This window comes from Diachasmimorpha longicaudata, chromosome 2 (assembly GCF_034640455.1).
Source record: "Diachasmimorpha longicaudata isolate KC_UGA_2023 chromosome 2, iyDiaLong2, whole genome shotgun sequence".
Classification (NCBI taxonomy): Eukaryota; Metazoa; Arthropoda; class Insecta; order Hymenoptera; family Braconidae; genus Diachasmimorpha; species Diachasmimorpha longicaudata.
In genome coordinates, this window is record NC_087226.1 from 190715 (window position 1) to 203086 (window position 12372).

At 35.6% G+C, this 12372-nt stretch overlaps 2 protein-coding genes across 2 annotated transcripts; both read right to left on the minus strand.

Moving 5' to 3' along the window:
• Nucleotides 1-1721: 1721 nt before the first annotated feature.
• On the minus strand, nt 1722-5091 carry LOC135159851 (uncharacterized). Its single transcript, XM_064115944.1, has 3 exons — nt 4933-5091; nt 3214-3336; nt 1722-2524 (listed from the first exon to the last, which is right to left on the minus strand). The coding sequence occupies exons 1-3, from the start codon at nt 5009-5011 to the stop codon at nt 1851-1853; spliced, it is 876 nt and encodes a 291-aa protein (XP_063972014.1). The 5' UTR covers nt 5012-5091; the 3' UTR covers nt 1722-1850.
• A 542-nt stretch (nt 5092-5633) lies between these two features.
• Nucleotides 5634-10982, minus strand: LOC135159850 (uncharacterized). The gene is made up of 6 exons (XM_064115943.1): nt 10824-10982; nt 9094-9381; nt 7897-8226; nt 6566-6719; nt 5894-5944; nt 5634-5818 (listed from the first exon to the last, which is right to left on the minus strand). Exons 1-6 carry the CDS (start codon nt 10891-10893, stop codon nt 5815-5817), a joined length of 897 nt encoding a protein of 298 aa, XP_063972013.1. The 5' UTR covers nt 10894-10982; the 3' UTR covers nt 5634-5814.
• Between the last annotated feature and the right edge of the window lie 1390 nt (nt 10983-12372).

The window sequence follows — 12372 nt, forward strand, 5'->3', positions numbered from 1 at the left end:
CTTAAACATAAGAAAACATAAATAATCAGAAATTCTGGAACAAAAATATGAACAATTCTCTATAAGTTTGGAAATGCAGCAAAATCAATAAAACTTTTTTTTTCTGCAGAAAAAAATGGAGTACACACAGAGAAATTTCCTATAAAAATTCCAGTACTGGTACTAGAAAATATTGTAATACTTCAAGTGTTAACAAATCTAATATTGTTAAGGTAAAATTTCTGGTGATTTCTGGCGAATTTTCACACAAGTTTATGAAAAATTCACGTTTTACCTAATCCTAATAAGATTTGCATTGCTAGCATTGCTACCTGACCAGCACTTTGCGCTTCATTTTCTGTGCTAGCACCATAATTTTTCTCAAATATTTGTGTCCATTCAACTGGACTAATATAAAATGTCCCCATTACCAAGTTGCAATGAAAAAATCCAAGTTGTTATGCAAAAACACAAAATCATTTTTTATTTCATGATGCATGGTCTACTGTAATGAAAAGAACTGTGACGATATTTTATCCAGTAAAATATGAAAAGATAAAATATTATGTTGGAAATCGTAGTAGGAAATAAAGATATTTGTTCATTGGCAAGTTGTGTTTACATGGAATAAATGCATTAGATACATTCTCCTGGTGCCGTGTAGTGCACCTGTTAAAATACCTTGGTTTTTCAAAGGTTGGAAAATTGTCCTAGAATTTGTGAGGGACAGGGATAAATAATATTTGTCTCGGATTCCGGCTTTTGTAATGTTGGAGACGCTATGAAAATAGATTTCATGAAATTCATTTATTGTGTATCATGCCGCAATTATATTTTGCCCCAATAAAGACGGAAAATCATATTTTCCCACCCGAGGTGCATATGCATCCTGCTATTTTTCAACATGGCTGCAAGGAAAATTGTATTTTTTCACCTGGAGAGTAGGGAAAAAGTCTGTATTTTCCGCCCCAGGGCAGAGAGAAATCATAGTAATATTGCTACTAATTGTAAGAATAAGGATAATAAATATTTGTCAATTTATTCGCCTTAGGGTGGAAAAAATATCGATTTTCCTACCGCTGATCAGGGAGCAAAGCACGAACTTTCTGTGCAGGCGTAAACATCTCGATGTAAATTTATGTCTTCCCAACTATGCATTTAACCTGTAATTATAATTAAAGTAATTACATAAGAGTCTTAGGGGAAACGAAAGAAATGTACCAGAGTTGAACATCCTACCACATCCTGAAATTATAAAAATCATGATTAAAATTTGAAAATGAAATGACATCTGAATTCAAATTAGCCACCCAGAGACAACTATGAACCCATGTATGTAGCAATCAGTATGACAGACTTTGGTGATGTCAAGAGTATTGTCATTTGTCGATTCTATTTTGAGAATATAAAGTATCGTCCCGCGCTTCCAAAACGATCAACCACGCAGAATGTTCAGAAGAAAATTTCAAACGATGTGTCATCCACTAGTTTTCCCAAAATCACGATGGAATAAAAATCCAAATACTCGACAAATAGAATGAAGTATACCCTAGAAGTAATTACTTGGGATAATAAAAAATATCCGAAATAGTCCGGGTTTTTCGTTCATTGAAGTGATCTTTTCAGTTTTTTCCCGATGATTTTATTTTCTGAATGAAACCTTTGATATTATTCTAGACGTGTACGTTACACCGTCCAAACTTAAAGACAAACGGAATGACCTATGAATTTCTAATATCACATAATATTCCAATGTCTTTTATTGATCGATAAATCCATACAAAAATAACATATTTTCATTTAGTCATATGTGTTGAAAAATCATAAATTTTGGTACGAAAAAACGTCTCCCCCCTCCCCAAACCAACTCTTCAACGACGTTCGTGTTGGTGAATGTACGTTTTGAGTAAATCCATGGCTTTGCACTCTGGACAGGCAGTTCTTCGCCTCCTGATCTTATTCATAGCCTCGGACTTGGTAGTGAAATCGAGGCTTTGAAATTGTTCATCAAGTTCATTCTTCCGCGCTTTCGGTTTCTCCTCTGCCTTTCCCATTTTATTTTCCTTACTCTCCGATTTTTTATCAACGTTTGATTTCCCCATCGGATGTTCGATGAGTTCTTTACTTTCATCATCAAAAAATGAGGTCCTTATGCTAACTTTTCTTATCATATCTCCAACAACAACGTAATCCACTTGATATCCTTCTATTTCGAAGAGTTCACCAATGCCTTGAAGAGTCATGTCTCTATCGATATGCTCCACTGCCGGATCACTTTCAAATGAAAAATTCATAGTGCCATTGACAAGTGTCACACTGACCATGATTCCCTCTTTCTGAAAGCGTTTCGCTGTTTCTTCAAAGTCGGGGAGTACATTGAAATCAACGAACTCATCGGCGATTTTGATCTCAATGACTTTGGGTTCATCTCCATCATTCAACTGCTCCACTGTCACGCCCACCATCTCGAGAAATGAACTTACTTCTTCCATTGTGAAGGGCTCACTCTCATCCTCCTCGACTAGGAGTACACTTCCTATTGGTTCTGAAACATCATCAAACAATCAAATTGATAATTATAAAGAGATTTTCGATTTTACATTTCTCCGCTGAAAAAAAATACTATTGAGACAATGTCAATTAAACTGTTTGAAATATATTGTTGAACCACGACGGAATTTCAGTTCAATGATTGTAACCTATCGATCAATGGCCACCAGTCCCATTCTTTTTAGTCTCACTCCACAGTTTCCTGGAATCCTCTAATCAGTGACTAAATTACTAGTGAAATCAACTACTAAATCATCTCCTTAATCAACTATTAAATCACCGATTAAGTCAATTATTAAATCAATCGAAAACTCATCAGTAACGCAATCTTTGTAAATACTGTAAAAGCCGCACTCAGACCGACCGCGAGTCGAATAAATTTATATTTGTTGAGTGTTAAATGATATCCACATGTTCAATTTATAAAATCAGCTGCGATTCACCGAAATATCCCGGTGTACCCTATGTCAATTGCTGCTTGATTTAACAGAAGCAATACATCCATCCTGGAAAATTGCAATGTTCAGATATAAAATATAATCATCCAACCAAAAAATATCATGTACTGTAATCATATTGATGGAGTAAATAACCTGAAATAATGGCTTAAACAACTTCAAAAGAATAAAAAAATAACTGTAAATAATTCATACAACTCAATATTTCGATGGCCGGTATACTCACCAAATTTGGCAGGAATTTGAAAGAGAGCTTCTCCGTTTAATATCTTGGCAACGTTTTTCGTGTTGGTGTCTCTTACTGCATAGAGATTAAAAACGTAGACGATTCCATCCTCTGCGCTGTCACCTGAAACAAACCGCATTTGTGAAAACATTTTAAATCAGCAAGTGCATGAAATCCATAATAATTTCCATGGACACTATTTCAAGAGAATATTTATTATATGTGGGCTTCTCAGAATATCTTCGTAAAGATCGTTTGCAGCGCAAAACAAATATAAAATTATTTCTTATAAAATTTCATACTAAAAGCTTTCAACATTTCTTCATTGTGAAAATGTGTACTTTTCGAATAACAGTACATAATAATAACAGTTTTTCCATTTAAATTCATTTGCCGTAACAAAGACGGTGAGACAGAAATGATTGAATGAAGTATCGTGATATGTATTATAGACTTGTATGAATAATTTTCACAGGGTTGAATGTATTGTTAGTTCAATCTGGGGCATAATGGGGTACTAAAAAAATTTACATCAGCAAAAGAAATTTTTTTCGTTTGCTCATATACATTTATATAATTGAAAAGTTTTTTCAATATCTAAATGTTCAATCATTTACGAAATTCAACATTGATTTAGTCAGAATTTCTTTCGGTATCAAAGTGCAAAACTATAACAAACTGAAACGTAAATTTTTCATGATTATATAGTCAGAAAATATCGAAAGATCTTTTTTGTATCTAATGAAATTTCCTGCAGAAAGTTTTTTTAATATTTCCTTATAAAATTTCACGTTTCGGAGTTAAATGCTCAACTAGAAAACAGTTTAATATTGACTTATTACAGTTTACCATTTCGCTCCTAATATGATTCAGTGTATTTTTCTATTTTATTTAATTTTCATTAATTTCTCTCCTTCCCACTCTTTTAATTGTATTTTATAATAGTGGGCCACCTTTAACTTTTCTTAATTTTCATTGGAAATTATGTAGACTGGTCTGAAACACAAAAATATCAAGTCCGACGATCCCGGCTGCACGAAATAGATTATATGCAATATCTTTAAATTCACCTCGCTATCTATAGTTTTTCAAAATATTCGCCTCGATGTTCTTGAGATCGATTGGATCATGAGAATTTATCATATTTATTCTTTTAACTTTTTCAGAATGGTTCTCTTCCAATATAGTCATCCGGTATGATTGGATTTAAATGTGGATGCGCTATTTATTAGGCCCGACTGAGAACTCTTTTTACGGAAGTACAACTTAATTGCAGAACTAAACCCAAATAGTGAATTCAGATATGATTTTGAATGAATTTTTCTCATTATCTGCTTGTTATTTAATTTTTTGTACAAGGCCATTTCATCAAACTATTAAAGATGTCGTTTGAGTTACCCTTTAAAATCATAATGATAGTTTTGTATTCGAAAAATTGGACATTATTTGTTGTGAATTTTCCCACCTCATCTCCAATATCTAATTTCTAATTTTTATTATTGAATTACTACAGATCCATTCGATCGAATGAAAATTCTCCTAATAAAATGCGGAGGAAGTTATTCCATGTCTTCTCTCCTCATAAGACAAGATAAATCTTCGACTTTCCAATATTTGAAACATTTTCGTGAAGCCCCCTCGTGCTCGAGGTATTCCCCATCATGGCCCTGGCTCCCCAAATACATGAAAAATCCATGAAAATTAATCCAAGGAGTGTACCTGAATCGTAATGAGCCGGTACCGCATAGGAGACAGCAACAAAAAGATAAAGAATATAGAGAATACTTTTGCCGGACATTTCAATAAAAATACTCGTTAAAAGATCGCCTCGAAATATCACTGATAGACTGAGCAGGAAGTATTTTGTCTTGCTACTTTTATACCCCGATAATCATCTGCCCTGGTGGATGTATCATCCTAGAATGTTATTGCATAACGTCCGCCAACTACACCATTGTTTACACCGCCAAGAGTCATATTCACAATGTTGTTGTTACCCCTCATACTCTCTAGTCCACGATTTAAGCTTCGAGTAAATCGCATCCATTGAAAACATATATTTTTCGAATTTGTCATGACATTGCCCCGATATGATTAATTCCAACTACTGAGATCTCAGATGGATAACATCACTGTCATTTACCCTCTTAATTCTGTATCAACTAAATTCACAAATAATTATAGTTGACGAGCATGAACGAGGATTTACGCAATACCAAGTTCTTACGTTCTTACTTCATTTTTTTTTCTTATTCTCTGTCAAGTTGAAAATTCAAGTTTGAGTTACGAATATACTCAGCACGAATAGGCAATCCAACGAAATTGTTCTCGAGTCTGGTATCACGCCTGATTTGATCTTTTTGATTGCATTGACATTGAAGTTATGATATTCATCAGTGAAGAAGAGTCATTTTCGCAAATTTGTTTGTTTTCTTTTTTATTCCAACCGAAATTCGTGCTATTTAATTTGTTTTACAGAGATTAAAATTGTCTTCTGGAGTGGAATCCTTGCGTGATGCACTGATGAATCGAGGATAATCATGGATCATTAAAGATGTTGAGATAAATTAGTCTTCAGATGAAACAACTCAGAGTGTTGTTCTACCTATAATAATGAAAGAATATTTACTACAATTCCATTAATTTTTTTAATATAAGTTTTTAATTTTTATTCACGTACCAACTGCTGGATGAGGACTGGGCAGAGGCCTGGCTGTATGATCCGTGGTTTCTGGAAATTGGGGGTGTTATTATCATTGCCTATCACTAGACTACACTCAAAAGTCATCGAAAACTACACAAAACTTATAGAACACTCCATCACATTTAGAATCGTTATTTTTTCATCATTCTAATTATCATTTCTTAATTGTTACTGTCATTTTTCAATTGCATTATTTGTTCATAAGAAGAAAATATTCTCAAATAGTTTTTAACGAATATATCACAATCTAATGAAACTAGCAAAATTTTTTAAAATGACCATGTAATTTATCATCAGATTAAAATTGTTAATCCGATGATTTGTTAGGGTAAAATGTTTATTTTAGGAAAGACAAGTTGTTAGGCTCTGAGTAAAGTCATTCGTGAGGACATAAGAATTCGTTTCGAAAAAAAAAACATTTTATCTTAGCAAATGATGAAATTAACAACTTTCCTCTGATGGTAAGTCATATGACCGCTTATGGAGCGAGTTAAGCTCTAGAACTAATATAGTCATAAAAATTCCGCTACCTTCATTACATTCACAGCGATTTTCCTAAGAGTTAACTGAGATATGAACCAACTTATCTCGGTTTGCTACGTGAGAGAAAGCTTATCGATAGACGATAATGACGTTAACTTTACTTACCCACCGCCGCCACGACCATTGCAGATGTCACACTGACCGCCACCTTGATGATAATGCGGTTGCGGATGGTATTGAGGCTGCGGTTGATAATGCGGTTGTGGCTGATAGTGGGGACGGGGCTGTTCATAAATCGGAATAACTTGAACGTATGGCTCTGGAATAATAGAAATCAATTAAAAATTAAATCTCCGACGTGGTGAATGGTATATGTGAAAGATATAGTGAGTATACGCTCATCTATTTCAGCAAACAATCCAATATATCAAATATATCCTAAATATATGTGGGAAAAAATATTACGACGTACATGCAGTCGATTACGACAATCAAAATATCAAGGAATTATTCATCATATGCATAACAATTATGTTACTGAAAATTGCGGTGTAGTAATGATGCAATGGGTTGATGGAAATACAATTTCAAAAAATCTGAAAATTTCAACTAAAACAAGTTGATAAATTTTCCGCAAAATTACCGTTGCTAACAAACTTTTTTTTGACAAAATCGAAAAATTGGAATAGCTCGAAAACTTCGTGAGAACGGATACACATGTTCAGAATGATTGAGATAGTGTACATCGAAACGAATATTTTGACAAGCGGAAAACTGAAATCGGTTCTATAGCTTGTGAGATATTTCCAAAAACCTGTTCAGAACAAAATGGACATTTATGAAAAACGGTTGGACCAATCGAGCTGAATTTTCGCACAGACTTAGTCCCTAGGAATAGCTGTGATTTGACGAAATTTGACATTTTCCGGAACAAGTCTATCCATTTATTTCTTTAATTTTCTAAAAGAGTTCCACATGCTCCTGAAATTTTGTATTTTTACTTTTCAGACTCTTCTACATCATGGCCAAGCCAAAGTAGAAAATTCAAAAATTGATCGATTACACAACTACTTGAACTTGTTTTTTATTGTGATTTTATCGTCCACGACTGAGGAGAAATCATCAGTAAAAAGTACTGTCCCCATTAATTGTTAATTGTATTGCATTCCAGGTGCTTATGAAAAAAGTTATTAGATGCACATATAATGGAGCATTATTTAAACGAATTGAACACACAGCCAGATAATTCTTCATTAAATATCCTTTTTAGTGAGCAATGAGGTAATTCTTGCTGAACGGCTGCATAACTTGTACAGAACCGTCAACAAACTTTTGCGAGAGAATCAATAATTTTGTCTGAACGGATAGAAGACAACACGATTATACGTTGCATCCCTATGAAAATGGCTGCCAACATAAACTAATTTGAATCTGAATCATCTCAGTCATTGTCATGCCTGAGAATGAGAAATAAACAAATAGACAAATAAACTCACGCTGTCCCCCACATCCGCCATTGCAGGGTGGCGGAGGTTGTTGGCAAGAATAACAATCCCCACCGCCGAATTTCTTTTGCAACAGTTTACTGATGAGATGTGGTGATCTCCGAACTCTGTTCAATTTCCTTGGTTGGAGCTTCTCGACATCAGGATCTTCCCCAGACACTTCCCCATCGAAGTCAACTCTGATGGCTTTCGGGTCCAGCTCATCTCCAATTTTTTCAACTTTGATGCCTTCTGCCTCAAGCTCCTTGGCGAGTTCGTCTAGGCTGACGGGCACACTTTCGTCATCCTCCTCGACCACCAGGAGAATCGTCGCCACAGGTTCTATAATTAAAAGTCGTTCTGGTTAATCAAACGGTCATTATGCAAACTCAGGGTTTTTCCAAATATTTCCACATTCAATAGCAAACGAGGGGAATATTGTCGATGATCACATATGATGCGGTCATTTTCTGCGGCGGAGAAATTAATAAAACTCTTGCCAATGCGCAGCTAGCATTATAACCGATGTAATTTATCATCATCATCATCATCATCTCATTATTTTTGACTCATTTTAAATATCAATAACGCACAAAATATTCTAGTATAAGGATAGTGAATTTTCACCATCCGGAAAATACCGGTAAATAGATTTGTGTATTATAATAGTCTTGGTTAGAGTAACCCCACTCCATACTTATGAAAATAACTATTTAGGTTTATCGTTTTCGGAATTCACCCTCCGGGAACAGTCCAAGGTCGACCCCGGTACCACGCCAGCAGCAAATGTTTTCAAGTCAATTGTCAATTCTCATTCATACCACCGATCAAGATAGGGTTGCCTGGAGAAGATGACCACGACCCCCATCTTCGACAGCGGGGCTCGATTGATCCCATTCAAACCCCCACTCTTCGACGCGCTCGCCATTTCCGATGGCCTCGTAGACGGCTACACACTCCAACACCACGCACTCTCTACGAAATCCCGCGGACGCACCAAATGACTCTCTAGATGACACAAGAGCTTGTGCCGCCTAGAGCCATCGAAAATTCCCGATTATTTCCGCAATGCATTCTCGCTATGTCTTCGGTTTGTTCGCAGTTCATAAGTCAGCAAGGCAAGCTCTGTGGTTGGACTAACCAAAAAGTTCTCCCGTCATGATGAGAACTTTATTAACGCCTATGTAGATGCGTTAAATAGGTAATTACCGAGTAGTGAGGGAAGTTTGGCCTTGATGTCATCAGTGAGAGTTTCTTCCGGGTCTTCTCCATCCGTCTCATTCTTCACTGCGAAGAGATTGACGATAAAGACCATTCCACGGGGATTCTGGTCAGCCTCCTTAGGTGGTAATAACTCAGTTGCTGGACTAATGTTTTCGTTGACAAGATCTGTATCAAATTCTTCATTGAATTTCATGGTTTCAGCATCTTCTTTTGGTGGCAGCAATTCTAAAGATAGGGAGACTGGCTCTTCGATAATTCTCGGCGTTGTTCGGCCTAAAAAAAAATTATCTGAATTTAATCAATGATGAAAAAAAAGCTTCTCTAGAGCAATTAAATGGAAATGTTCAAGTAGTCTGTCGACTGTGAGGAAGAATCATTACTGTGACAGCGCTAACAAAAAAATTTAATGTCACTAATCATATTTGTTTCAGACACCTAGATGCCAGGTAAGCCTCATTGGAACATGCACTTTAATTACGAGTCAGAAAAGTATTTGATTGACAACATTATTGAATAAAAATCTAGTCGTAAAGCGGTTAGAGCCATCAAAATGGGAATTTTGTTGTTTTTATGTTCCGAACATTTCTGTCATCTTTCGGCTAATTCACATTTCTATAAAACATTTCTATTTTTGCTTCCACTTGGAAGAATTGCAAGTGTCCACTTCGGGCTTTAAAAAAAAATTGATTTCTGCTTGGAAAAGATGTAAAATGATCTGAAATGTAAAAATGGCTCCTGTTGCGTACCAACATATGTACCAATAGTACAGAAAAATTTAGAATTTAAACATTTATCATTTTTAAGAAAAAAAAGACTGGCTAGGCGTAAAATCCCCCATAAATTATTTTAATCGCTCTGGGAAACTACTCGAAATCTCCGAAAAGCACGTACGGAGAAATTCTCTACAATAGTTTTTTTTGGTCAACTCAAATTTGTCCGGGTGGTCAGCATATGGGTGACACTCGTTGCGTTGCGAGAGCGCATCGGGCATAAGTGCATTTTCTCCTTTTTTTTATATATGTCTTCCCTATCCCTCTGATTGACCAATTCCAGCTCAGGAAATACTTTTTCGACCAACCAATTTTAGGAAAATTCCTTCCCACTCTTCGTGGTCAGGACGAAGAACTTCCCTGTGAAACCTTTTCAAACCAGTCTACATCGAACCTTTCATACAATCACTTCGCGCCTTAAATTTCACCTTTAAATCGACCTAGCCAAGTCTTTAACTCTATTGAATTCAGCCCATGTTAGTCTTAGAATTCTAAAATTAAGAGAATATAATACTTATAAGACTAGTGTAGTTGAAAGTGTATAAAGGAATTTAGTGAGATTAAATAGTGATCCTTCGAGTGACTCAGAACATTTTATTAATTACTAACCATTAAAATACCTAAACCCGTTTAAAACCAAACGTAAAACACCAAGTGAAAATATCGTAGCTTGGTTGTCTCAGTCCTTATCAATTTTAATAAAATTACATTTAAGACGAGACAGCTCCTACCTACTATTTGACAAGATGATCCAATTTTTTTGAAGATTTTGACCCATCAATAGATTTTCTTAATTAAATAAAAAATTGTCAATCAAAAGTAACCACGCACACACATTTGCCAACAAAAAATCGCACTTTCAAAAGGAAAGCGATTGTGTGAATACCGAGTCGCAAAGTTGATTAATCTCCGAGGTAGACGATATAGAATTAGTGCTGATCTCACCTGACTCAGGGGTGAGTGGCAGTCCATACAACTCGTGCACAAGCACCAGGACGAGAAAAACTTTAAACATATTGACAAGTCAATCCAGCGCAGGCTCTGGGTGTGAAGCCACTGGAAAGTGCACTATGAAAAATCATTGATGTCTTCTTCTTTTATAGCTCGATAATCATCAATACAACTGGTGGTAGTATGATTCTGAGCTTACATAACCAATATTCAATGAGTAACACCTTGCTGTTGTTTATTTCCCAGCAACTCATCATGGGTTCATTCACTATTTAGGAATTCCCGAGGCGGAAAACCAAACCGATTGCTCTTGCTCATTAATCCCAACTAATGCTTGCAATGCAATGCATTGCATATCGTTACGGAAGGTGAACCTTCGATTACTGCATATCGAGAATTTTATTCTTCAGTACTGGATGAAAATAAATATGGTGATTAGAGATTATGACCCTGGATACGTGGCTATGTGGATGGCCTTGAATAATTACGAAATGAAAAAATATTTTTTTATTTTGGAATAAAAGATTTTAAAATGTACAATGATTTATGAGCATTATTGCGTCGTGAGGTGTAAACTCCGAGAGAAAATCTTAGTGATGTTCCGACGGAATACAAAAGTGTTGTTAAATTTGTAAAATTTTCAAGCCTTGTTCAGATATTCCTGAAAAACGCCCTTTGAGTTCAAGAAATTATTAAAAGCAGACGCTTCAACTCAAGTTCTTCCGCGCGTCGAGGATGGCAAACATTATTCATACTAACTAATTGAAATGTTAAAAATACCTTCTCAAATCTGCTCCCTATAGGTTGTTTAAACAAATTACAGTGGTCTTTTCAGCGTTTCTTCTGTACATATTCTTAAATATCGTTTCCAACAAAAAATAATTTGATACAAAATTATTCTTTATAAAATTCCATACAAAAAATGTTCCAATATTTTTCATGATTTTAAAGACAGTTCTCGAAATGAAAACGTGCAAAAGCTCGGGCTCAATTTTCTGTCTTTCAACTTGCGCTCCTGTTGTATACCTTTTCGGACGGCACGATTGTGGGAGGGGGGGGGGCGGCGTATTTACCGGTAATAATAATAAAAATTGTCAAAATTATGTGGCGCCATTATCCGTGTTCAACATCATTGAAAACCGTCCAACTTATTGAAAGATTGGACAAATTAATTAAATTTGAATTGGTAAAACCAAAGATTATTTGGGTCGGCTCTGTTAATTTTAATGAGGCTCATTAAAAATCATTGATTGAATCATTGATCATTGATTTCTCGGGTTTTTCTTTTAATTTTCATAATTAATCGATAGTTTCATCGATAGTATCAATTGATTGATTGGGTACGATCACTGATTGGACAAATTTGCATTATTGACTACTGAAATTTTTCCGAGTCCCGCCGGGTGAACCCGCAGATGCCTCTACATATGTTTTCTCAATGCGGTGCGCCCTGTCCGATGATCATCTCCCGATTGGGTATCAATCAGATTCTCTCCCATGGGGATTACCGCAGCGGATCCCGGTCAGGCGTGGATGTTGGTCG

Excerpts from the sequence above, each read along its gene's own strand:
- LOC135159851 (XM_064115944.1), bottom strand. The coding sequence starts at position 5,011 with ATGTCCGGCAAAAGTATTCTCTATATTCTTTATCTTTTTGTTGCTGTC. Across the intron at positions 3,337-4,932 it reads ACCGGCTCATTACGATTCAG|GTGACAGCGCAGAGGATGGA; the intron begins GTACACTCCTTG and ends GGTTTGTTTCAG. Across the intron at positions 2,525-3,213 it reads TCAAATTCCTGCCAAATTTG|AACCAATAGGAAGTGTACTC; the intron begins GTGAGTATACCG and ends ATGATGTTTCAG.
- LOC135159850 (XM_064115943.1), bottom strand. The coding sequence starts at position 10,893 with ATGTTTAAAGTTTTTCTCGTCCTGGTGCTTGTGCACGAGTTGTATGGA. Across the intron at positions 9,382-10,823 it reads GCCACTCACCCCTGAGTCAG|GCCGAACAACGCCGAGAATT; the intron begins GTGAGATCAGCA and ends ATTTTTTTTTAG. Across the intron at positions 8,227-9,093 it reads CAAACTTCCCTCACTACTCG|AACCTGTGGCGACGATTCTC; the intron begins GTAATTACCTAT and ends TTTTAATTATAG.